This window comes from Phasianus colchicus, chromosome 1 (genome assembly GCF_987193195.1).
Source record: "Phasianus colchicus chromosome 1, bPhaCol1.hap1.1, whole genome shotgun sequence".
NCBI lineage: Eukaryota > Metazoa > Chordata > Aves > Galliformes > Phasianidae > Phasianus > Phasianus colchicus.
Genome location: NC_143436.1, coordinates 7,681,417 through 7,707,698, shown reverse-complemented (window position 1 = coordinate 7,707,698; position 26,282 = coordinate 7,681,417). Strand labels below are relative to the sequence as shown.

The 26,282-nt window shown below is 43.1% G+C and overlaps 2 protein-coding genes across 3 annotated transcripts in view; one reads left to right on the top strand and one right to left on the bottom strand.

Annotated features, from left to right (window-relative positions):
- Positions 1-10,581, top strand: part of CCDC3 (coiled-coil domain containing 3) — a 44,563-nt gene extending 33,982 nt beyond the window's left edge. The window contains exons 3-4 of one of the 2 annotated variants that reach the window (XM_090134815.1): positions 8,059-8,341; positions 9,688-10,581. In XM_090134815.1, coding sequence (XP_089990941.1) covers positions 8,059-8,334 — 276 coding nt within the window. In that variant the 3' untranslated portion in view covers positions 8,335-8,341; positions 9,688-10,581. Of the gene's footprint in view, positions 1-8,058; positions 8,981-9,687 lie in introns of those variants that run through there. The other variant, XM_031616159.2, reaches the window with a different exon arrangement.
- The window catches only part of CAMK1D (calcium/calmodulin dependent protein kinase ID), a 252,128-nt gene that overhangs the window by 9,197 nt on the left and 216,649 nt on the right, over positions 1-26,282 (bottom strand). The window lies entirely within an intron of this gene.

The following is a 26,282-nucleotide window of genomic DNA, read 5'->3' as shown; positions in this document are numbered from 1 at the left end:
AGTTGGAGTAGAGGACCTTACTGGTCTTTTCTACCTTTAATGATTCTGTGATGCTTCAAGGGATGATATATTTGAAAATATCATACTTCCCTCTGTGTTTTCCTGTTAAATAAGGGTGCACATTTAACAGGACCATTAAATTAACTTTGCAGGAGATATTGTAGCATGGGGCAGAGGTGAGCTCATTCAAAAACCAACACAGACATTTCAATAGCAATAAGCAGTGCATAAGCTGCCATGCACTCTGATCAGCCGTGTCCTGTTTCCCTGTGTTGTGATCAGTCAGAGGGAAAGACACAATCAATTTTGTTTCTGGGTCTTGCCAGTTGTATCCCTTCCTTGATATTTAATTAATTCACTGTGTGTATATGCAGGGGGAATGGTGACCTAATCCTATTGAAATACATGCCAAGCAAAACAAGGTTAGGTATAGAAATGGTCACACAGCAACTTTCAATTAGGGAACAATACACTTGAGGTAAGGTATGTTGGCAAAGTAGTTATAGGCATATCAGAGCTAATTAGCTTCATTGTGACAGAACTAATACCTTGTGGGGAAAAGCTGAGTTAGAAATTAAAGTGGATTGCGAGTTTTGGAAACTTTGATATCTGTGGAAGTGGAATGTTTTTGTGCAAGCTACAGAAAAATAGCCTCTTTGAGAGTTTTGAAGCCCAACTGAAACTCCAATGCAAACTCTGAGACAAAAACGACTGGGAAAAAAAAAGCAACAGCTCAGTTGTTATCAGAATTCAGGCTGAGCAAAATGGAGAAACCCATGAAGCAGCACAGCCTGTGAGGCAGACCTACAAACTTGCTCATTCTCAGCACCTAAATTGCTTCCAGCAGCAGAGAAAATATGTGTTTACTTTCTTATTAAAAACATGACTTAATCTTGTCTTCACATAGCTTTCCTTTAAGCTCAGCAAGGTTGAGCTGGGTACTGCACTTTTAACTTCAGTGTCATTTGCTTATAACTAGTCAAGTAATAACTAATGCACGGCATTCCCCAGGAACAGGAAATATCAGGAATATCTCCTACTTGTGACAGTGCTCAGAAGGAACCAGAGCAGCTGCTGCTTTGCCTTGGATTGTAGCTGTGCTGCAAAGCCTTAGAGCTGGTTTGTCCTCTGTGTGTGTAACCCTTGTGATGGAATGGGGAGAGCCAGGAGTAGTGGCGTGGCTGCTCTCTGCCTTTCCATGCACTTGTCCCCATGGTTTGTTATTTCGCTGCCTGCTCAGGGTACTTTTATTGGAGAAGGGACACAGGTCTCAGCAAAGAGGCTGTCGAGGTGGAACCACCATTGTGGAAATCATAGAATCATAGAATGGCCTAGGTTGAAAAGGACCACAATGATCATCTAGTTTCTGTCTCCCTGTTATGTGCAGGGTTGCCAATCACTAGACAAGGCTGCCCAGGGTCATATCCAGCCTGGCCTTGATTGCCTCCAAGGATGGGGCATCCACAACCTTTCTGGGCAAAAAAACCCCAAACCTCTCTGGGCAAAGAAATGGACCTCTAGAGGCCATGAGACTCTCCCCTCCCCATGCCCTGCTCCACCTTGGACACCCAAGTGCAGCCCAGCCTTGAGCTGGGAGGGATGCTGGCAATGGAGGAAGCACAAGGTATGGTGGGACTGAGCACCAAGCACTGAGCCCAACACTCAGCCCTTACTTCTGCATCTCCAGAGAAGCAAGGAGGAGGATGGCTGCTCCTGCTAAACTGCTTAGATGTGAGACTTGGCTGCTCCCCTCCCAGATCCACCACCGCATTCCTGTGGCATCTAGGGCAAATTGCTGAGAGGAATGCTTTCAAAGGAAACAAGACAAGTGTGCAGCCCTTCCACCTCAGAGCAACTGGAAAAAGCAGCCGGCTGGCTCCTGGTGCACATCTCTCACCCACACAGCTGCCTGTGTTCAGCAAGGAGAGGGAAGGGACTTGGAGGTGTCCCAAAGTGAGGTCTTGCCCTCATGACGTCTTTTTCTCTTCCTAGAGACCCCGTCTCCCACTAGCTGTGCAGGGAACTTAAGAATTTGCTGTCAGGACTGACTTATCTGCTCACTTGGCATCAGTGAGATGCTTGTGGTAGGCAGCCTGGCTCATACCCTGCATCTTTTTTTTTCCTTTCCTGTCTTCTTGATTCGTGTGGTTTCTCTCCTCTTTAAGGCATCTCCTCTTTCCTTTGCAAACACAAGGAATAATTAAGTTGGTTCTTTCCTGGGTGCTGACAGTGATCAAGGCAAGTATCATGGAGGCACATTTCCACCATCATCCCCCATCCCATCAGAAGGGACTGGGTCAGGCTAACACCTGGTATCTTCACATCTTCCCCCTTAGCACAATCCCAGGCTTCAGGACTCACTTTATCCAGGGAAGGCAGAGCCCAGGCAATTCTGTGTGTGTGGTTTTGGAGCTAGAGACCTCTATCTAGGTATCTTCAGGGCTGAAAGTATTTTTATTTTCCCTAAAGGGCCTCCAGTCCTCCCTGTATCCTCCAAAACCATCCTAGTCTGGCTGCAGAGAGTCAAGGGCTGCAAGTTTGAAGGGCAAGGTTTTAAAATGGATGCTTGCCATACCCACTGCAGATGAGAGCCACCAGATATTCAGACACCTTGCCAGAGAGGAAGGTCTGGTTTTTCAAAGTGCTTCATTGTGGGGAAGGATCTTCTTTGAAAAATCTGTTGTTCGGCTTAAGGTCATTGCTTAAAAAAAAGCTCAGAAGAAAAAGATTGCGGGTGTTTTTCCTTCTGAAAAATAATCTTCCCAGTAAATTAACCATCCTGTGTGTTGAGTCGGTGCCTTGGTGGAGCTGCTGGCACTCAAGTTTTACGTCACAGCTTGTAAATACCATCACATTTTCCAGGGAGATGGCCCATGGTCATCTGCTCAGGGGAATGTCAGGGCACAGCTCAGCCAAGAGACCTGCCAAAACATAGGCCAAGAGCTGCCCCAGCGGGCCCTTGAGTGATTCTTCAGGTGGTTTTACTCCAAGCAGCAGCTTGATGCAGATCAGAACCAACAAGGCTGCTTTAACAGTCTCCTGATTAGAGAATATGGGTTTACTTCTGTTTCTAGGGCAAGTTCCTCCAACCTCCAAATATCCTTATGCTGCTATTGCAGCTTCCCCTGGGCAGCTAGTGATGCCAGCTACCATTTCGTGGGTCTCTGGATGCAATCCATTTCAGTCTGTGCATTACCTAGGCAATGACAAGGGTCCCAGAAAGTGGGCCTCTCAAGGTAAGTGTCTAAATCAGGCTAGAAGTCTCCTTTTTGAGCCATTTGTTTCCACTGATGATTGGGAATGTTGAGATTACTTGTCCTGACTGGCTGCCTATTAGAGGTTTAAAGTGAAAATCTGCCTTTAGCGAGCAGTGGAATGGGAAAGAAAGACATTGTTTGCAGTGCCAAAATATATCGTGGTGGCTGTAGGCTGGCAGAGGTTCCTGCAGACAGTGCTTCCTATCCCACTGAATCTCTGCTTCTGATAGTTTGAATTAACTGACAGCTTATGACATAAGCCTTATACTTCCCACAGTAAATAGAATCATAGCTTCATTGAGGTTGAAAAAGACCACTAATATCATGTAGTCCAACCATCAATTCATTACCACCATGCCCACTAAATCATGTCCATCATGCAGAAATGCCGATCCAGTTATCCTTAGAAGAACAGGCACCACCATTTCTTTTTCTATCCAGGTTGTATGTTCTGGTGTTCTGTACAAAGCAGTGGTAGGAAATAGCAGTTTATTCCCACTAATGACAATGCTGCTGATTTGCCCTCAGACCCTGTTTCAGAACCTCTGAAAGGTGCAGCCTTGCAGCAAGCATTGGTAGTTTAACCAAGCTTCCCCAACACGATGGTTTAACAGTGCTGACAAGGGCTTTTCCACACTTCAGCAGGAGTGTTAGTCTTGGCCGAAAAGCCCCAGTAACTGGAGGTTAAGTGACTCCATCCCAAACCCCATCTGGCAGAGGGCTGCCCGATCCCTCCTCCTACCCCTCACCACATCATCTCTCTGTCCATCCAGCTTGCTTGCTCCCACTGAACCGGCCCAAAGAGGCCAAACGAAAGGAGAAAGTGATGCTCACAGTCTGAAATTTGGCAATGGCAAAGTATGGCTCAAAGGGAACTGCTCCTGCCAGGAGAGACAAGGTTTGCCTGCATGTCATGTCCCTGCTAGTTTCATCAAGAGCTTGTCTTGCTGAGCACACAGAAGGGCTTGGGGAAATAAATCCTGGTGGAGTTAAAGAAAAAATAAAGAGCTATGTTTGGCTTCAAAGCCCCTCTTGAGAGAATGCATGAATTATGGCTATGCTGAGATTAATAGAGCTGGAGGAACGTGCTTCATGTTGCATAAGGTTTCAGTTTAAGATGTTCTATATAACATTAACAGTAGTAAAGCACAGAGCAATGAGGCAATGCGCAGCAAATTCAGACAGCTTTTACCTTTGCTGCAGGACAGATTTACAGAAGGGGAGAGAGAGAGGAGAGCAGTGTGGGTTTGTGATGAACTGCTGGGGTGCAGTGTGCAGGAGGCTTGGGAGCACAGCAGAAAGACTGCTTCCCAATCTCAGCCTTTGGGCTGTGTCTCCATTGGATGCTCCCAACAGGTTGTGTTAGGGTGATGCTCGGTCTGGGGTGCTGAGGGAGCATCCCATGGTAGTACAAGCAGTCAGAAGCGTGGGTCCTGAAAAAATTATGGGGACAAGAAACTAAAGTGACTTATCCCTGGTCTTCTAAATAAATGTTTTGTTCATGCAGGGGAGATCACATCTTACAGACATGCATTTAAAGATGTTCCCACTGTCATCTTGGCTGATGAAAAACAGTAGATATCCATGTCCAAAAACTGTCTGGGGTGGAAGATATTTTTAGAGGACCTCAAATGAAAGACTTCTCCATAATGATAGAGTCATTAACGTTGAAGAAGACCAATACAATCATCTAGTCCAAATGTCAACCCAACTCCCAATGGGTTAGTGCCCACTAACCCATGTACCTCAGTGCCACATTCACACTTTTCCTGAACACTTTGAGGGATGGTGACTTCCCTAGGCAGCCTGTTCCAATGTTTCACCACTCTTTCTGAGAAGAAGTTTTTCCTCATATTCAACATGAATCTCCCCTAGTGCAACTTAAAGTCTTTTATCTCTTGTCCTAAATGGCTCTCCAGTGCTCTTTAGCATTGCAACCCATTGGGAATATGCATTAGAAGCTGGCTAAATCTCAACTTCTCTTCCTTCAGTAGATGATGGCCAAAACTTGGATACCACTACTGTTTTGAGTGACTTGAGCACTGCAACACTGATTCCAGCCATGTATGGACAAATTGTGTTGGATGAACACTACCATCATGCCTTTGTCTGTGGAAGTTTTCCCATCCTCTATCTCATTCTAATGATGCTTACAGAAGGCAGATGTGTGTGTCTGTCGATCAGACAGAAATTCTTACATGTGGCAATTCAGACTATCTAGTAAAGGGCTCACGTGCCTGTAACGTGACATTCCAAAAATCAATTTGATGTAATGCAGTGCTGATTTGTTTGGCAGATAGACTGACTGCGTAAATCATCTCGATGTGGTGAAACTTAAGACCGGGTGTATTTGTGACAGGATGTTTCAGACAAATGCTTGAATATATGTAATTTGTGGTTTCACAGCTGTATGCTGTCTGGGCTAAATCCTAAGGATGTGTGTGGATATTTTTGTGCTACCTTTTTTGCTACATCTTCTCGTACTGCTCTGGATTTATTAAAATACCACCGAGGATGGCTTGCTGACCCAACTGTGGAATATACAAATAGAGATGTCCAGAGCAAACAAATCTTCTGTAGGTCCTCTCGTAATGTAACTTCTGAAGGAAATCTTGAAAAATAATTCACAGATTTGCCCGAAGAACTGTCTTCACTCCACTTCCCAGGTCTATGGGCATATATACCATGTTAAGTACAGCAGTTCAGACTTATTGCTTAACTCTCTGCTGCTGATTCTCAAGTGACTTAGCTTGCTGGATGAAGATTTCTGTATCTTTTAAATGTGATATCAAAAAAAAAAAAAAAAAAGAGGAAAAAAACTCTCTAGTGTACTTGGCATTACAAGCTGCCGTGGGGAATGGCAGCATGAATCGTTCCTAGAAAAAGAAAGTCAGTTCTTAGTAGCTTTAGCAATGCTTTTGGATTAAAGCTTGATCTTGATGTTCATCAGTGCAAACTCTGCACATTTATGGACTCGCAAGACTGGACAAAATGGGGTGTGAAATTCCTCTTTGTAGATATGCTCCATAGGAAGGACTGCCCAAAGTGGGGATATCTCAGCTGGCAGTAAACAAAAAGTTTCGAGTAGCAACATGAACTAAAGGCTGGCTTATTCCTTACCTATTTATTCCTGGTTAATTACACTGCCTGGACTGAGCTCCAGCCTGTCAGATTTACACAGTTCTCAGCATCAGATCTAACAGTTTAAAAATAACTTGGGTGCACCCATGTGAACCGCAGCTCTGGCAGCAGCAGCAGAGGTGGGACAGCACTCACATTTATACATGATCCTTGCTGCAGAGCCTGTGAAAAACACAGTTTGCAACCAGCTGGAGAGAATGTGTGGACCTCACTTCTTCTTTTTCCACACATAGAAGGATCAAAGGAGTTCATTTTTCAGCTAGTTGTCCTGTAATTTCAGGTAGGCATCCTATTAGACATTATTATTAGTGAGGCTCTACCTATTGCTTGCCCCGTTGGTACACAAACTTGTGTGGGTCTTAGTTTTTATATTTGTGTTGCTCCAGTGTTCTCTTTGGACATCTCCAGGTAATTTAAATATTAAGCCACTGTCTTCAGGCTGGAGAGTGAAGATCTGGAAAAGGAATGGTGTAAGCAAATAAGCTGTCTGACTTTCTAATAGTTCGTGAGAAGTTTCTAGTATCTCTGCACAACTGCCCAACCTCTGCTGACAGGGGACAAACCTCAATGGTTTGGGAGTGCCTCTAAGGTGAGGCTAATGCCATCCCTGATGTCAGCTACCAGACGCTGCCATTTCCTCAGCAGCCAGCCCAGGTAAACGTGATTGGGTTCAGACAATGGCACACTTCAAGTGCATGAATTTACTGGACTTTGTGATTTAGCTATCAGTACCTGCCTGTCCAGCAGTACACAATGAGAAATGCAAGAAGTCCCTCAGGAAGTGAAATTTCCTCCTGCAAACATCTTGTCCACACAATGGTCTCCTGTGTAGGGATTTAAATTCAAGATAAGTTCTGCTCGAAGCTTTGCAAGGGTTTGGCAAACACGGCAGCCAAGAGGTGCCAGCTGTTTTCAAACAGCTCTTGGAATGAGCTGTGAACAAAATCAAACTCCCCCCTCTTTAGTGCAATTTCTGGTCTTCATCTGTGAACTTACAGTCTTCCTAGTGTGCATCTATAAAAGACTCCTGGTGAGAGGGTAGTTAGGGTAAGCACTGCCCTTTCAGCAAAGCCCTGTGGTGCTTTTGTACAGGAAACATGAGCTTATGGCTACTGGAAGCAGTTGCTTTGTTGACCAACCATGGTTTTTGCTGCTGGGGGGTTCCAAAGCAAAAGAACTTTTAGTCATCAAAGTGGACTCCCTCCCTCTCTTTCAGAAAGGTAAAAAGAAACATGCAGTTCTTCATCACCACACAGAGGATGTACTTGTTTGCTTAGATTCTCTGTCAGTTCCAAATGTTCTGCCAGAGAAAGCCTATCTCGGCTTTTGAACTCCAGTTTCAGATCATGAATAGGTCAACCTTCCTCCATAAATTCAACTTAACTTCAACAGGTCTTTCAAAGCAGCTCCAAAAAGTCATTGTGAACAATCAGTATCATTAAAATCTACAATTTTGCATCTTAGCTGAACACAGAAGTGAAAGCAAAGCTTTTAGTAGAAGGGGCGTAAAAAAAGTCAGTAGAATTTCAAAAAAGCTGTTGTACTTTTGAAGAGTTGTGAAGTCCTTTGGGTTTTTTTTCTTTACCTGAGTAAACCCTTACTTGAATAAGCTTTTGTGTAAAGCTCATCTGTTCCTATTTCATTTCTTCTGTCCCCTCAGCTCATGTGCTCCTCGGTCCAGAAAGCCCTGTTTGAGGAGGAGGACAGAGTGAAGAAGCTGCAGCAGAAGGTGGCAACCTTGGAGAAACGCAACAAACAGCTGCGAGATCGGGTGAAGAAAGTCAAGAGGTCTCTCCGACAAGCTAGGAAAAATACCAGGCACATGGAGCTGATGAACCGAAAGCTCAGTGAGAAACTTGCCTCTGCTGGTGGCCAGATTCCCTACATTAACTCTTTAAAGCAGGAGAACTCACATGCTACCTACCTTAAAGTATAATGCAAGGGTAAGAGTTCAGGCCAATGGTAATGGCAAATTTTGCCTGCGTTAGATCAGGATCTGGCCCTTACACCTTGTCTACACTGCTTCAAACCTTGCATGGAAAATGAATCTGAACTTGCTCTAGACACAGTGCTAGATTAAACAGGAATGCAAACTGGATTTGTCTGGGTAGTGGAGGAACAGCCCAAAACCAAGTCCATAGTGTTCTGGGTAGACATAGAGCCAGGTTATAATAAAAAGCACATTGTGCTTCTCGGTCCTCTTCCCCCTGCCTCTGCCAACACCCCTGTGGTGGGGTGGGTGTGATGGAAGTTCTGTCAGGCACGTGACATGGGAGCAGTTCTAGGGATCTGATGCCAGCTTGCCTTTTCTACATGGTCTGGGCAAGTAAGTGGATGTACAGAGATGAATACTGCAAGAAGGATGCAGGCATAAATGCTCCTTGCTCCATCATGATCCCCTTCATTGTGCCTTAAGCTTGACTAAAGACTATATTGTGTATATGAGCACAGGCTATGTCCAGGACGCATAGTCAGTTTGGGCCCTTATTCAAAATGAAATGCAAATGTGCCCAAACTGTCTTAAGACTGTGTCTAAGTATTTCTTAATATTCTAAAAAAAAAAAAAAAAAAAAAAAGAAAAATCTAATATTTTTCATTTTACCAGGACATGCCTTAAGAGTCGTAGTAACTCCTTCAGGTGCCTTTAGTGTTGCTCAGCCAATGGAGCTGGAGAGCTATCAATCTGAGTCTGTGTCTAGGACCTAATCCAGCTCCTACCATCAGGAATGGATTTAGCCTAGATTTAGTGGGTGCTGGATCAGGTCTGATGGACGATTTCAGATCCTGTTTTCAAGCAGGTTTAACTTACAGTGTGGACAAGGCTTCAAGTTTTGTAATCACTGTTGAGGTATAAAGGAGGTTGCTGGGCAGCCTCATTTAGTTACGCTTAGATACTGTAGAGATCACATCAATATCAACAGGGCATTAAAAATTAAGGTAGTTTATATATGTATATATTCTAAAATCCTATAGAAAATATTTTTATTACACATTTGATATAGTCTAATTTCTTAAAATATGAAGCAAATCCCATTTCTTGGTTATCTCATTAGAAAAGTCCATCATGTTCTTTATTAAACATTTACAAAACTGAATTCTGTTGAAGCATCATAGATAAAGGCTCAGCAACCATGACTAATATATTTTTCAGCTATGTTAATGTACCAGAGGATGTCTTTGGTCATGGTAGTTAAACAACCTTCCTTCATAACAGGGCATAAGGAGTAGAAAATGAAATAAGAGTTTTTGTGTCTTCTTTCCCTTCTCAAAATAGGTTTTCTTTCCCCAGGCATGAACCTCAGGAGTAGATATGTCTCATGCTTTTCAACAGAGGCAGAGTCCTTGCTTAGCATCAGGCAATACTGACGATTTACCAAGGCTAAACCTGATTTATACATGATAGACCAATCCAGATGAACTTTAATATAGAGGTAAGGTCCTCAGAAATAACAATGTGGAAACCACCATTCTGCTCCTAACTTTCAGTCTTTGCCAGATCACTGCATGGTCTCCATGCTGTTTCTCAGAGATTAAAAATAGAGTGTATCCAGGCTGCAGCTCTGTTGGACCACGCTTTAACTATCCCCACATTTAGGAAAAGCCCATATCAGCTTTCAGCCATGAGCTTCAGTCCAAGCTAAGCTCAGAAGTTAAGACTTGCATTGGCTTTTAGGATGCTGCTGAGTTTAATTACCTTCCAGACATGCTCCTTTTGGAAATAGAGCTTTCCCTTTCCCACTCCCCCCTTGAAATAATATTGGCATTTCTTAAGATTCTGACTCCTCCACAAGCTTCAAAGGCTTTGCCTACCAAATCAGCACAATTTAAGTTGTTTTATGCTGTAGTCAGCAATGCTGTTTCCTGAGAACTACAACTGACTTAAGGCTTCCCTAGAAGCCATCAAAAGATTTTAACTCTAAAATGTAAATTCATAGGAAAGTATCTAATTTTGTTGGTTTGTTTGTTTCTGGTTTCTACACTGCTGTTTGAATAAGTTAACTGTTTTTTTCCTGGTATAGGTATTAAAAGCTTGTGGGTTCTGTTGTTTGTTAATAAAAGTATTCCCCCTGTTATTCATTCATGTTTTATAAATGTTTTTATAAAGCTGAGAAAGCATAGTTAATATACTTATGTCTTCACTATTTTTACAGTTTTCCCAAACATAATGTTGAAAACATTCTCATTTGGCTGATTTTTTTTTTTTTAATTGATGAAAAGACTGAAATTTCCATCCTATTTTCTCTCTAGCTGGAAAAAAAAGTAAACCGTTTTGTTTTCCTTATCAGTTTTGTGAGAATTTTGTTGCTTTGTAAAGAAAGCAAAAAGAAAATCCCCAAATGCAAAATCCAAACATAAATCAAAATGTCTCCTTCAAACAGCAAACCAAAGAAGGGTGTGCCCTGTGGGATTTGGATCATTTCCAGAGATAAGAACTGGCCATCAGATCAGACCAGGAGATAACCCTCTCAACAAGTAACAGGAGATGCCAAGCCTGAATAAAAATACCTTTCAAGTGTCACTTTGATTACCTGCCCCTGATGGTGACCGTATGCAGAGAGTAGCCAAGAAGGCTGTACAGGCAGGAAACATGAGTATGAAGGAGAATTCATGTTATTTCCACCTAGTTTGGTACATCACATATAGCTTGACAGAGACACTAATTTTTAGACCCAGTTTTAAGCTGTTTTGGGGACCGATTAATCTCAAAACTCACAAAGGAGGCACAAATTCATACTATTTTCCAAATTACTGCAAAGGGCATAGTTGAGTATGTCCATGTTAAAGAGCTACTCAGGTGACTCTGGTGAGAGGGCAGAAATGCAGAGGTGGCTGGCAAGCTTAAACAAGGTGTAAAGGGATGGTATGGAAACCCAATAAAACATCTTGGGGAATAAAAATGGACTTCTAAGGTCATCCAGTCCAGCCATCAACCCATCCCCACCATGCCCACTATGTCCCTCGGTGTCACATCCACATGTTTCTTGAACATTTCCAGGGACAGTGACTCCATGGGCAGCCTGTTCCAGCTGTGCTCAGGAGGGGAAAACAATTGGTTAGAAACAACACCAAATGAGGCATGCAGTCCTCAGAAGTTCAGAGATGCCCTACAAATGAGTAACATTTGCTTTTGCAAATACATCAATGGCTTGAAGGGTGCCAGAGTCTCAGCAGAGTTGGTGCTGAGGTTTTCAAGAGGCCACAGAGCAAATTGAGTAGCAACAGTAATGAAATACAGAATTAGCTGGGTGATACTGGATGACTGACAACAGAAATAAATGAAACACAATGCAGGTTATTTAAAAGGACAAGAAAAATTTTCATGTCTTTTCACATGAAATGAGATGTACTATGTCCACATTAAAGAGACAATATTAAAGAGTATTTAGTGATACCTGGTTCAGCCACCCAGCATCATTAGATACAGTCCATCTGTTGGATCAGTCTTAAATGAAGATAGAGAATTCATGCTATCATTCTATGAAAACATTGGCTAATAGAAAAGTAATTGAAGGGGTGGAAATGCTTAGGAAGAGAATAAAGGGGAATGATGGATTCACCATCCCTGGAGATGTTCCAGTAACATGTAGATATGGCACACTGAGGTACATGGGCTAGTGGGCATGGTGGTGGTGGGTTGATGGTTGGACTAGGTGATCTCAGTGGTCTTTTCCAGTCTTTATTATTCTATGATGAGCAACTCTACTTGCCAGGACTGCAAGAAACAGAAGAGATGAACTGAGAGAGAAGAATGACAGAGGATAAAAGGCAGAGGAAATCTTAGGATTTTCTTCTTGGCATCATCACCACCACCATGTTGCACTTTTTCAGTCACTCGTTAAAATTTTGTACATCTCTGCATCCAGAAAGCACTTTATGCCCTTATATGTCACAACAGGAAGAACTCATCTGTGTTTTTGCTTGTTTGTTTTTCTGTTTTCTTTTTGAATTTTTTTTTTAAGCAGATATTTATAGAACAAAGCGCATTAAATAAGCTGAGTTATTTTCTCATAAATCACAAGCTACCATAGATGGGCTAATCATATAGTAAAGACTTTACGGACAGCAGGCAACATTAGCAGCTTTCTCTGATTCTCAACACCAAAACCACTGAGAAGAGAATTAATTCCATATGTTATTCTGTTTGGGTTTTAGCAGAAGTTTTTGGAGGAGAAGAGCACATCAGTGGTTCAGAGCCACATCAGTAAGGCCCTTTTCCTATACACAGGTTTTCTTGCCAAGCTAGGTAATCTCTCATTAATGAAGCAAAGAAGCCCAAACTAATTTCTAAAAGGGGAGAAAAAAAACATACAAGGAAAACTGTGGAGAGTAGATAAAACTGACAAGATATGTCACTCATTCTTACAATAAATCTAAGTAATTGCAAGGAAATTTCATTTTCCTCCCCATTTAAACCCAATTATTTTCATTTAATCATAGAAACATTGCTAGTTCCCTCCAAACCAGACTGCATTGCGTGTGAAACGCCGTTTCCAACATGCACTTGGGTTTAAGCATGTTCCTAATCCCGTAAAACAAACACAGTGAGTGGGACAGTGTGTTCCAGTGTACGTGGCTCTGTGCTGAGAGGACTCCTTGGCTTTGGTTGCCTTAGCTGTCTAGGGAACGTGGCCAAGTTACACCAGTGGGGATTTCCCAGATGGCACCGGATCTCACACCCAGTGAGGCAGGCAAACAATGGTGTAGTAGGGAGTGATGGCTCCTTACCAAGGAAGCACCTCTTGCTGGGCTGAGATTTGGTGACTTGGTTGGTTTTCAGTTAGATGGGCTTGGTGGCATCACAGCAATGTTGGGGGTTTCTCCTTATGGCAGAGTCTTAGTGCCTGCTTTCTGCTGTAGTTAACATTAATTGTGTACAGTGGCATTTCTCTCTGGTTTTGTGTCTCAGGAAGAATTTTTTTTTCTTTTTACAGAAATTTTCCACAAACAAACAGCTATTTATCACAACAAGGTTGTTGTGGGGAGTAATTGTTTTGCAATTGTAAAATATAACCAGTGAAGTGACATTTTCTTTGGCAAACTCCCAATGATTTGGAGTCATAACAAAATTTGGCAGAAGTCCCTTCATGTCCTAATGACCCCTCCAAAACAAAAATCAGCAGGAAGTCTTTGAAGTATTTCACTTTTGCAATGTAATGCATTCTCAGTAAAGCCTTCACAGTGCTTCATGGCTAAAACTGAAATGAATGTCCTTACTGAGCCTTCTTGAGCCTCTCCTGGCTCTTCATCCCAATTGCACAACTGAAGTGACAAAGAAGGCAACACAGACAGAATCATAAACTGTCCCATCTTGTAAGGGACCCACAAGGACCATCAAATCCAATTCTTGGCTCCACACAGGACCACTCAAAAATCAAACCCTCTGTCTCCTACAGGAAGGACACTGGAGCTGGATTGCCAATAGAGCCAGAATGTCTGACAGTGGTGGCCACCAGGACCTTAATGGGGAAAAAAAGGAGAGTCATTTGCCATGCACTAGGCATTGGTGGCACTATTCACTGGTCATCTATGCAAGGGAATACAAAGTTCCTGCAACTGATGAGTCCTGTTGTGTGTCATGGACATTTCTGTATGGTGAGAGAAGAAACGGGCCTGTTTAGAGATGAAACTCACTATGGTATGGTATAGTGGGAGGTATGAGATGCTACGACTGCAGTAGAGAGACTGAGCAAAAGCCAGAGTGTTTAACTTGCTGCCTCCAGACACGGCTGAGCACTTGACCTGGCTCACAAAAACCTCATGCTTCTCTGGAAGTGTGTCCGAATACCGGGTGTAGCTACACTGCAATTTCAAAGCTTAACTTGGAATGACATGGAAAAATCAGTAGCTTTAGTAAGAACAGAACCAAGATGTTGTGATAACAGCACAAAACTACTGTAGCTGAAGGAAAATCTTCTAACCAAGAGCAGGGCAAAGCTTTGGGATTTGATTGGTGCTATGTTCACAAAACACTACCAGAAAATCACATATTAGTTCAGGCAAGGAAGTCTGCAGCTTCCAACTCTCTTGACTCATCTGGCTGGCAAGGAAAGGAGTCAGATCCATCAGGCTGATCTGTGGCCAACCATGTTGGCAGACACCTTGAATCCCCCTACGCCACTTGATGGGCTTTGTTTCATGATGTCCTGTTGGGAAACAGAGTGCAGAAGAGCTCCAGTTCTGCATGCAGTACCAAGATCTGAGACTAAATGGGAACTGAGTAGAAAGTTTTGTACAAATATGAATCTTTCAAAGTGTTATACAGATATTTGCTGATGGTATCCTCTGAAAACCAGATTTATTAACAACATGCCCTCCTAATCCATTACAGCAAGTTGACCAGAATCCTGCCATCTCTGGCAACTGCACTCAGTTCACATTTCAGATAGCAGGGACAGTGATGATATTCACATCATTGCTGATACTACTGACAAACTGATTTTCCCAAAATTTTGGCACATCAAAGGTTTTGGCTCTGCAGAGAAGGACCTGGGTGTCCTGGTGGACAACAGGTTGGCCATGAGCTAGCAGTGTGCCCTTGTGACCTTGTGACGTATGGTACCTGGGGTGCATTAAAACAGAACTTGGCCAGCAGGTAGAGGAAGGTGATCCTCTCCCTCTACTCTCACCTGGTGAGGCCACATCTGGAATACTGTGTTCATTTCTGGGCTCCTCATCTCAAGAAAGGCAGGGAACTTCTAGAGAGAGTTCAGCACAGGTGAGCTAAACTCAACGCTGCCAGCATCTGCAGCATATGAAGAGGACTGGTTTCTTTTCTGTGTTTCTAATTGATCTTACAGACTCCTGGGATCTTTTCCGCAAGGGAAGCAGTGAAAGAAACCAACAACCTGCAAAGTTTTGGAGGGCCACCAGCTGCCAAAGTGCTGTCCATATATCACAGTCTGGGAAGAACTGCAGCCATCCACTAAGTTCTTAAAATGCTCAGAGACCCTTAAGCAAAGCTTTGCATGATCGTCTTCCACTCAAAGTCAATCTAAAGCACCAAGACACATATAACTCACTGAAATCCATACAGCAGTTCAGTGGCAAATCTGAGTAGGAAAATCCATGGATCTCTGAATTTAGGCCCCAGATCTGATTTCTAAAACCACCAACTGTCCAAACAAGCAGGGATTGCTAACACATCAGTGAGGGGATGCAGCTCCTTACAGGGGGGAAATCAGAGCAGTTTGTGATAGATGCCAAAGTTTGGATTGCTTATTCACACAGGAACACATCTAACTAAACAAAAGGAATGGGACAAATGTATTCTTGGCCAGAACAAAACCAAGCAGCTCCCATCTCCTCCTTAGCATCAAAAAATCTTTAAACAGCCTCTAACTATTGCAAGTTTTCACACAACCCCCACACAGAGCCTTCCCAGTGTCTGCCTGGATTTGGGATTTCTATTGCACAGAGTCTGGCTGGAAGCAAATGGGGGAATCCTTCATGGTAGGAACCATGGTGATATCTTGCTTTTGCTATAGTTGTGCACAGAGGACAGCAAGCATGTAGGTTGATAAACTCCCACCTACAGCCCTCTCCCAGTACTCTCCATAAAGGAGGAGTTGGAAACTCATTGCTTCCTTTCAGTCTTTCCTTACAGGCTAGACAAACTTTTTGGAGAAGAAGAGCAATGAGACACTTCTCTCTCTCTTTTTTTTTTTTTTTTAATTTTTATTATTATTCTATTCTGTTTATTCTAGCAGATAGGCCATAATGCAAACCCTAATTTTTACAAGACTCTGTCAAATCCCCTCTGTGATAGTTACAAGCATCTCCTCTGTCATCTACTCGGCTCCTTCACCCAATGCACATACTGCTTAAGCTCCAAAGGAAATGTTTTCTTGTGCCAGCGTTTTGCTCAGCTGAGTCAGTGCTGGCTGACACACTCAGGATTTTCCTCTGCCCAGAGCCTCCTCAGCAGCTGGAAGGTCTCTAAATTTATGGTTGCTCAGTAGGGCAAATCTGCTCCGTAGGTGTGAGGAAAGCAGTGAAAGGGAAGAAAAGCTGTTGTCAGGGGCACTTCGTTCCCTTCCTGAAGTGTCCAAAGGAGGGCTACAAAGATGGGGAAGGGTCTGGAGGGCCAGGTGTGTGAGGAGCGGATGACGGCCCTGGGTTTGCTCAGCCCAGAGCAGAGGAGCTGAGGGGAGGCCTGATGGCGGCTGCAGCTCCTCACAGGGAGCAGAGGGCAGCGCTGAGCTCTGCTCTGTGTGACAGCGACAGGGCCCAGGGAACGGCATGGAGCTGTGCCAGGGGAGGGGCAGGGGGTGTTAGGGAAAGGGTCTGCACCTCAGGGCGGTGGGCATGGAACAGCCTGCCCAGGGCAGTGGGCACGGCACCGAGCTGCCTGAGTTCAAGGGGTATTTGGGCAATACTCTCAGACATAGATTTGAATTTTGGATGGTTGTGTGTAGAGCTGGGAGTTCGATTCAATGATCCTTATGGGTCTCTTCCTATCTGGGGTACTCTATGAATCTATGAAGAAGGAAGGGATCTTTTTGGTTTTCTCATGGCTTAGTAGAGTAGGAGGGGAGCAGCAGCCCTCTCAATACGTATTTTAAGTTATTTAATTTTCACGTCCCATTCTTCCTCTCTTCCTTACCCAGGAGGCAATAGCAGGTCAGATGGGCAGAAGTGCCTGCCTGGAGCTCCTGAAAGGTCACGGTGGGGTGGAGAGAGAACAGAACTGAGCTGTGCAGCAGGGCAGGAAGCATGGAGCAGCAGGTTCATAGAATCATAGAATGGCATTGGATTGGAAGGGACCTTGAAGATCATCTAGTTCCAATTCACTGCCATGGGCAGGGCGTGATTCAGCTGCCCAGGCTCCATCCAATCTGTCTTTGAACACCTGCAGGGATGGGGCATCCACACCTTCTCTGGGCAGCCTGGAGCTCCAAGTTGCCCCTGCCACCTGCTTATGTCTCGGATGACAATTCTGTTTCACTTCCTTTTCCAAGAGAAAAGCAGAGAACCTCCAGGACAAAAGGGATTTTATCTGCCATGCCAGTCATAACCCAGCAGACAATGGAGAGAGGATGAGATGCCTGATCTCTGCTTACTGTCTGAGGACAAACACATGACTGCATTGCAAAGGGATGCTCACTTGAACTGTTCCCATGTATTTCCATGGGAACAGAGCAGCTGTTGTGGATATTTCTTTTTAATATTACTTTTAAGATTATTTCTAAAATACCCTGCTAGCTGGAGACTTGGCCTCAAGAGATAAGGAAAAGGAAATGTCACAGACTGTTGTCAATAAATTATTTTTCCCATTTTTTGATGCCAGGAAAAGCAGCTCTCGCTGGAGAAAAACATCATGGGCTACATTATCTTCAAATTATTTCTTTTAGATATGTTAGAAATTGCAAAAGTACCAATAGATATAGAGTGCTAGAGATATAGTTGGAAGCTGGCAGCAATGAAAATATTTTCTGTTGCAAGAGAAAAAAAATCTTCAAATTCAGTCTCTCTACTCTTGTGCATATAATGGTGACTCAGGCTAGTTTTGGGTTTACAATCAATTCTTCACATGCATAACATGAGTGCTCCATTTTGATCCCCATGAGTACAGGGTGAAGAATTAATTCCTGCCTCAAGAAATCTATCATATAATTGGATCTGGAACCTGTGCTTCTTGTTTAGAGAGCAGAACAGATCTGATTTTATTACATTCTCAGTAGCTGTATTTATACTTTTCAAGTTGAAAGTTTCCTTGCTGGTGCCTCTCTCTGCTGCAGTGCATGGAAAAAATAGTTTCCGAATTGTCAACCATCTCTGTCTGCAACTGAAAAAAAAATATGTTTTTCTCTAAATATTTTTGCTGTTTTTTTTTTTTTTTTTTTTACCATCTGCTGGGCAAGTACCTGGTGTCCAATGAAGATGTTTACATATCAAGCCTATTATTTTTGCAGAAAACCCACCTGGATTCAGGCAGTTTGTAACAAATGGCTGAGAGCTCTTCAGCCAAGACTCCTTCTTAAATAGTTTTGCTGGCCTGGTCTTAAGAACCACACTAGTACTGGCCACTGATAGAATCCATAGCATTGTTCCACAGCTAGGTAATATAGAATCATAGAATGGTTTGTGGTGGAAGGGACTTCAAAATTTATCATCTAGTTTCAATCCCCTGCTGTAGGCAGGGTTGCTGATCACTACATCAAGTGCTAGATCAGGCTGCCCAGTGCCCCATCCAACCTGGCCCTGAACATTTCCAGAGACAAAGCATCCACAACCCCTCTGGGCAGCCTCTTCCAATATGTATCTTAAAAAATATCCACAAAGACAGAGACAGACAGTGGCCTACATTAGTGACAGTGCCTGCTTTTAATATAAAATCATGGAATTGTGAATCATTAAGGTGGGAAAAGACCACTAAGATCATCTCGTTCAGCAGTCAACCCTTCACCACCAGACTCACTAACCACACTCACTGCCACATCTACCTTCTTCTTGAACATCTCCAGGGACAGTGACGCCACCAATTTCTTAGGTGATATACAGCTTGACTTCCCCAAGGCCTCCATCCACCTGGACCAAACCTCCCAGTACCAGTTGTGAGGAGTGTGGTGTTGAGGCCTGGCGACACCAAAACCACAGCAGAGGAACACCTTCATTCCAAAGCCTGATCCAAGCACTTGACTTGTGTTTTTATCCAAGAGCAATTTAACAGGAAAGGAACAAGCAGGGTTCAGGCCCAAGGCTTACAGATTCCAGGCAAGTGCACATAATCAGACAAAAATCCTGAAGGTGCCAGACCTGGAGGTTAACACACATCGATGTGCTGCAACACGCATGAACGCTTCAGCAATTTCTATACTCAGTGTACCTTGGACAAGCAGAGACAGCAAACACCCAACCTGATGAGGTACAGCCCGAGGGAGGAGATACCAGCACCACTAATGAGATGTTTGACATGTACCAGGAGCCTTCACAACCTCTACACAATTACACGGGTGAGCGTAAGGAGAAGATAACACATTGATTGTGGCTTCACATGGACCTATTGAACCTTAAACGCCAGGTGCAGGGCTGCTCTCCTTGCAACCCTATGGGTTATCCAAGGTCAGGGTGTTTGGGAAGAGATTAACTTCCACACATTCTCTTGCACTGAATCTGCATGCTTCACTCCTGCAGGTCATCCTACAGTGGACACAAACCACATTTCTCCTCCTAGCAAAACCATCTTCTTCTTCTTAGCAAAACTACAACACCACACGTTGGCTTTGTAATAACAACATTATCTCCATCTCCAGGCTAGGTGGGTTTGACCTGACATGAGGGTTTTTGTACCAGGCTACCCAGGTGCCAGATCCAGCTCTGATTACTGCTGCACTCAGACCACCTGCAACTAATTCTAAGCAATGACTCAGGGTCTGAACAGGCTGCAGAAAGGAAAATGTAATCACACTGTTTTAATTAAAGACAATGGAAGTTTTCCAGCCACGTTGCTATAGCTCATGTGGAGACAAAAATCCCTCTTCTGCTAAATGGATAAAATAAAATGCATTTTCATGCTGGGAATCAAGCTGATCTGAACTTTATATCCTCATCTGCTGTATGCTTAATTCTCGTCATTTTTAATTAACTGCAGATTTTCTTTGGTTTCACAACTTTATCTTTGGAGCAGACTCTTTGTACTCTTTACAGAAACAGTCTTTGGGTGTATGAATGGGGCTGGTGGGGGGTTTTGCACTGCTGGTAAGTAATGGTATTTTCTCTGCAGCAGGAACCACCATCAAGTGAGATGTAATATATGGTCTTCAGTGACTGAGCGGGAGGAAGCAGTGTATTTCCAGCAATAAAACTGCAGGCATTAAGCTGTTAGAAGTTACAGGCAGCCTTGGCAACACAAGGCCTCATTACTGATGGGTAGAAAATGCAATCCAGTTGCAGCAGCTTGCAGAAAAAACAGCAGGGGAGATATTGCGAGGACCTGTACAGTATCCAACAGTTATGGAGAGCAGCCACAATGGCCAAGGATGGATATCAGGTCACACTGCAGAGACAATGATCCTTCTCACAGTGCAGCTAAGTCCTCCACTTAAAATGTTCATCAGGGCACCAAAGCACCAGAAAAGAGAGTGAGGATGAGAAAAACTTTTGGGGACATGCCAGAAGACCTCAAAAAACACAAAGATTTGGGATTCCAGGACAGGAGAGATTCTCAGAGTGTACTCTAGTCATGGGCCACAGTTCAGTTTGAGGATCTTAAGTATTTTCTGAGAGCTTATAAACAATTTGCATGAAAAAGTCAAAGGAAGTCCAGAAAGTAGGAAATGGAATCCAGGCTTTATAATAACATTTTTTCATTTTCTTCCATCCTTTCCTTTACTGTGGAGATGTTTGCTGAGGTGCTAAGATTTCTCCTGCTGAGGATGTGTATTTGTAGGAAGATACAAGAGCACCACAGACTGATTTTCTGACTTTCAGACTCCATAACACAAGTGGCAATTCAATAGGATTCCTTTTTAAACTTTTTATGGACTTCATTAAGGAATGCGAGCCATCTAAGCAAGCATATTACCAGCCTAACTTACTAGACTGTCACTAAAGCAATTAAAGATAGAATGATGTAAAGACCCAATTCAGAACACAATTAAGATTGAATCAGTAAATCAGTAATTTTAAATCACCACCTTGAGACCACAGATGATCATAACAAGTTATAAGGATGTTGCTAAACAAAATTACTGTATTAATATTGCCATGGGGGAATCTAAAGAATGAAATCCTTTCCAGGTGATGTCCCAGGCTCATCTTATTACAACAAACCCAGTGGTGATGAGCACAGGTATAGGTCTGTCAGCATTGCCCTGCAGCCCTCCCTGGCCATGCAGTGGCCAAGTGTAGGCATGGGCACAATGACTTCCAGGCACAAGTATTTGGAACCTGTGCGTCTATCTGTAGCCTGCTCAACTGTTCAGCCACAGTTGGGGATAAATGATCTCATTGCTCCATCCCTAGGTGTCCTGCTGATAAATCCTTCTATATTGCAGCTGTTGACTCTTTCTTGAAAGTCTTTCTTGTAGAGTGTCTTCCTTGGAAATCTCTGAAAGCTTCCTGGACATGATTCTGGCCAATATGTTCTGGGTGTTCCTGCTTGAGCAAAGGTTGCACCAAAAGGCATCCAGAGGTCCTTTCCAGTCTCTCAGGGATTTGTGATGTTTCTAAATCCCTGAAAAGCATATTAGAAATGATTGTATAAGTACTACAAGTACTTAGGGAGGGAGTTGGAAATCCTTCAACACAGGCTTCCACAGTGTTCATCAGTTGACTCAGCAGTGAATTCTGATGTTGACAGATTTTGCAACAGCGAAGTTAAATGTCTTAAGAATTTAGACAGTCAGTGAAGGAAACACCACTGGGATCCTTGGCTCTGAGTGAGTTCACAATTTTTCCAGTAGTGCAGAGGAGATACCGAGATGCTAAAGAGCTGCTCAGGCTGATGAAGAGTCTCAGCTGATGATCATCTAGTTCCAATCAGCCCCTGCCATGGATAGGGACACTTTCTGGTAGAACAGGTTGGTCAAAGTCCTGGCCTTGAATACTTCCAGGGATGGAAGGGCTGGGGCATCCAACACTTCTCTGGATAACCTGTTCCAGTGCCTCGTCACTCTGTCAGTAAAAAGTTTCTTTCTTGTATGTAATCTACATCTTCTTTCAGTTTAAATCCATTATCCCTCGTCCTATTCCTAGCGCCCTGTCTTCCCATCTTTCTTGTAATGCTTCTTTATGTATTGGAAAACTGCAGTAAGGTCTCCTTGGAGCCTTCTTTACACTAAGCAATCCCAATTGTATAATATGATATGACATAAATTATTAATGTGGTACAACATATGTCATATCTCCAGAGTGTGTCCATCACATACCTGAATTGTCCTATTTATTGAGACAGAAGCTTATCCAGCAACTTCCATTGTAAATAACTAAATACAACTTTAGTCACACAGTTCTTCCCTGGAGCTGATCAAGGATTTGATTTACTTTGGTGCTGTTTCAAGCGGCACTGCATCAGTAAACAGGAAAGAAAGTTACATTCCAGGTGTTATTTTGAGCAAATGCAAACCTGAAATAGCTCAAGTATAAACATGGTATGTGTCTCTTCTGAATTGAGGATACCTAACCAGCTGGTCTTCAGCATAAGGAAGCATTTGTTTGAGATTATGAAGCATTTCTGGTCACTGCTAGACTGAAAGCTGAGGCAAGGATGTGAACAAAGCACTTGCTTCTGCCCTACAGAATGAAAATGAAAAACATACTAGAGCCTATACGGCGCCAAAGAAAGCATAAAGCTCATGAGTTAGATGGGAAGAACAATTTACCTCTCAACTCTATTATTATTATCAATTTCCTTAAACAAAACACTGCATGAAGAAGGTAAATGGATCATTAATTGACTGTAACTGTATCAGAATCTTGCAGTTACAAAAAAAAAAAAAAAAGAAAGAAAAGAAAAAAAAAAGAAAAAAAAGAAGAAATGTGGAATTCAGGCTAAATAAACAGAGTTTGGACATCAGGAATTTATCTCAGTATAATCCAGAAAACCCAAGTGCCAAACAATCTGGAAATACTCAGTTTTGCAGTGCTGAGGCAGATGGTCCTTCTTCCCGCTCCTTAGTTATCAAAAATGGTTATTATCACAGCAATTTATCTTTGTTTAGAGGCTCCACCATATTAAGGACATAAATATGCTGAGCAGGGCATGTACCCACAGCAAAGGGTATCAACCCTTTCCTCAAAGGATGTCCAGAGCTGAGAGGAAGTATAATGTGATGGGAACAGCATGAGTCCCTGTCACTACAGCAGCTCACTTGCCCTAGGATTGTTCTGGACAGTGCAAGTCCATATTCTGCTCTCATAGAGTCTCCAAAGGGATCTTTATGAGCCCATATCTGAACACATAGTTTTGTGCATGCACAGGTAAGCTGAGAGGTAAGTGTGTCCAGAAGGAGGAAATTCGATGTAGGGATAACTGGGCAAAGGGTAAGGCCATCCACATTGCAAGGATGCACGCGCTGTGGCTGAAAACACTGTGTTGAATGTCTCCTCAGCATCACCCAACCTTTGGGGGATCCTGAACCACAGGGAATCCATCCCTGCTTGGTCTGGATGGTCTTCAAAGTTGGGCCTGTGCCCTGCAAAATTCCTTTTGACTGTGAATGAAGACATGCCCACAGCCATCAGAGCCGAAGTTACACTGAGGGACAATGCTGAAGAGCAAAGGAGTTGAGAAATGGGCTTAGTATAGCACAAAGGAAGATTGGTATATGTCATAAACCAGACACCCAGAGCATACCAACACTCAGAAAGCCTCCAAAATAGGGACAGACCCCTTCTCTTGGTTTGAACATAGCTGTGGATCTTGGAAAGGTCTCAAGCATAATGTTTTCTATAGCCCCATCTCTGTCATGTCTCCTTCTCTCTTCTCTGTACTGACATTTTATCTCATTTGATGCAAGCAGCCAAGAATTCACTGTAGCAACAGTGAAGAAAATAAACGAAAGTCAAGTAAATACTGACATGACATCAAGAGGCCTTCTTACAGCATCAGCATTTCAATGGTCCTGTCGTGATCTTCTGCCCTGTCTCACTGGGCACTAGAGAAAGCTTCATCCACACTACGTGACCATTGCGACTATAGAGGAAGCCATGATTTTAAACCTAAGATACAAGACATTTTTCCTAAGCTAAGATTTTCTTTTCATGATGAAATCTGGGGTAGGCCTAAAATAACATAAATCTGCTGAATTCAAGAGAAATCAGGAGAGCTGACTTCCATAGGTTGGAGTGTGGCTCTAAATATGGAGGGATGGTATTAGAGATGACTCAGGCTTGTGAGTCACACTGTGGATAGGTCAATCTTGTCCAGCTTTCAAACAATCCTGTTAATACCAGCAATCAGAAGCAGTCAGATGATTCTACTTTCAGGTTTTCTAGTTTGAACACGGAGTCTTTCAACAGGATTTGCTGATCCTCCTGAAAATGTGAGTCTATCCCATTCCCTGTCACCATTTTTTTTAACATGGATATATTTTTCCGAAGATGTACCTTCCCATAAATCTCTTTTTCCAAAGCCCAGATGGCAGATCATCTCGTCTTTCCTGTCGCAGTCCAGCATCCAATCCCAGTTCCATGGCCATAGTCACACACCACAGATTTGAAATAGTAATCACATGGGTTCTGGTGTTCGTTTCTTCCCTGGAAATGACTCTCACCACTACGTAAACCACAAGGACCTACTCAAGGGTGCACCTGTCTCTAACAAGTGCCTCTTCTTTGCACACAGATACTCTCAATCCCCAAGAGATACACGTCTCCCTATGTTGCCATCAGCATCAACTCCTACAGCAATTTCAGGAAAAAAAATGATGTCTGATGCACTCTTCTGATGCATTTTCTTAAGGAGTGAATTGGGGATGGAAAAAAAGTTTCACTGTCCACCTTTGGAAATCATCACATAAAACAGTCAGCCACCACAGAAATTATTTACTCCCTTTTGTGAACATAGGTTGAACACAGGAGACTCACGCACTCAAAAACATCACACTTCACATCAGGGAGATTAAACTGGATTTATTGGAGGAAAACAATCATCCCTTTAAATTCTCATTATGATAGAAATCTCGATATGTATACATGATTGTCAAGGCAGAGAACCACTTGCGACGTAGCCCCATTAACAATTTGCAGTATTGCAAACTCATTATGCAGATAAAACTTTTGCGATGCCTTAATACATGCATGGAGTAAATACACATTCTCCCTTCTTTTTGGACATGGATGCTGTTATGAACTTGTATCAATCACAAGACCTGCAATATTAGGCACACTGACATTCCTTGATTAAGATTTAAGCAGTTGTAGAAAACATGCTTGCATTTTCATTAAAAATCGGCCAAGAGATGTTTTGCAGTTGAAGATATTGGGGAGGCACTGCTCTGGACAGACTGGGCATCTTTTGGTTATTTGCTGACCCAAATAAAATATCTATATTTAAAAAAGGCCCAAATTGACCAAAATGCTGCTTCTTAACTGGAGGTGAATGAGCAACGGGATGCTGACATTGTGCTGGAGAGAAATGTGAGTCACAGCTTATCTCCCACTGAGCCATGACCTTTCATGTTCTTCACTTTGAGGGTGAAGATATGGCTTGACCTGGTAAGAGACAGCATGCACAACAGCAGCTGGACTTGTGGGATGCAGATGAAAGATAGAAAAGCTTAGAGCTGCCCTGAGCATCTCCTATGATCTCCCACCCACTGGGAACCACAGCACACGTCCACTTCCTCATGGAGCCTCAAACCACATGCTGCCATAGCAACCTGATATGAGGTAACTTACAACTACTGCTCATGATGATTTTTACACTGTAGGCAGCTCCTTGGAGATGGCACCGCATGCAAGCTGGGCATCATCCTCAAAGGTAAGCTCAAGCCTTGGTTCTTTCAGGCACTGTGGAGTTGTCCGTGACTTAACTTCCAAGGAGGGCTACCTTCTCCCTGCATCACCAACACAGTGCTTTCTCTGAAGCTATTTGGCATGCCTGTATCAGAAGACCATTTATCAACCTTTCAAGGTGACTTTGTTTTGAGCTTTGAGAAGATGAACATCTTCCACATGAAAGCAGTGACTGTTGAGAAGCTGGGACCATTGACCTGCCAACTCGCAAAAAAGGACTGGACCAGGTGTGCTGAAAACACCACATGACCATCCTGTACACTGCTCTGCCATAGAAAGACCAGCACAAATGAAAATGGGTCAATGGTTGAGGTAAGAAAAGGCAAAGCTATGATTTCCATGTGGAGGAAGGAGAAGTACTGCTCCAAACTCCTCTGTGGATAAATAGTGGTGTTGCTACATGGAGATGTTGAAGGACTGAGTGCA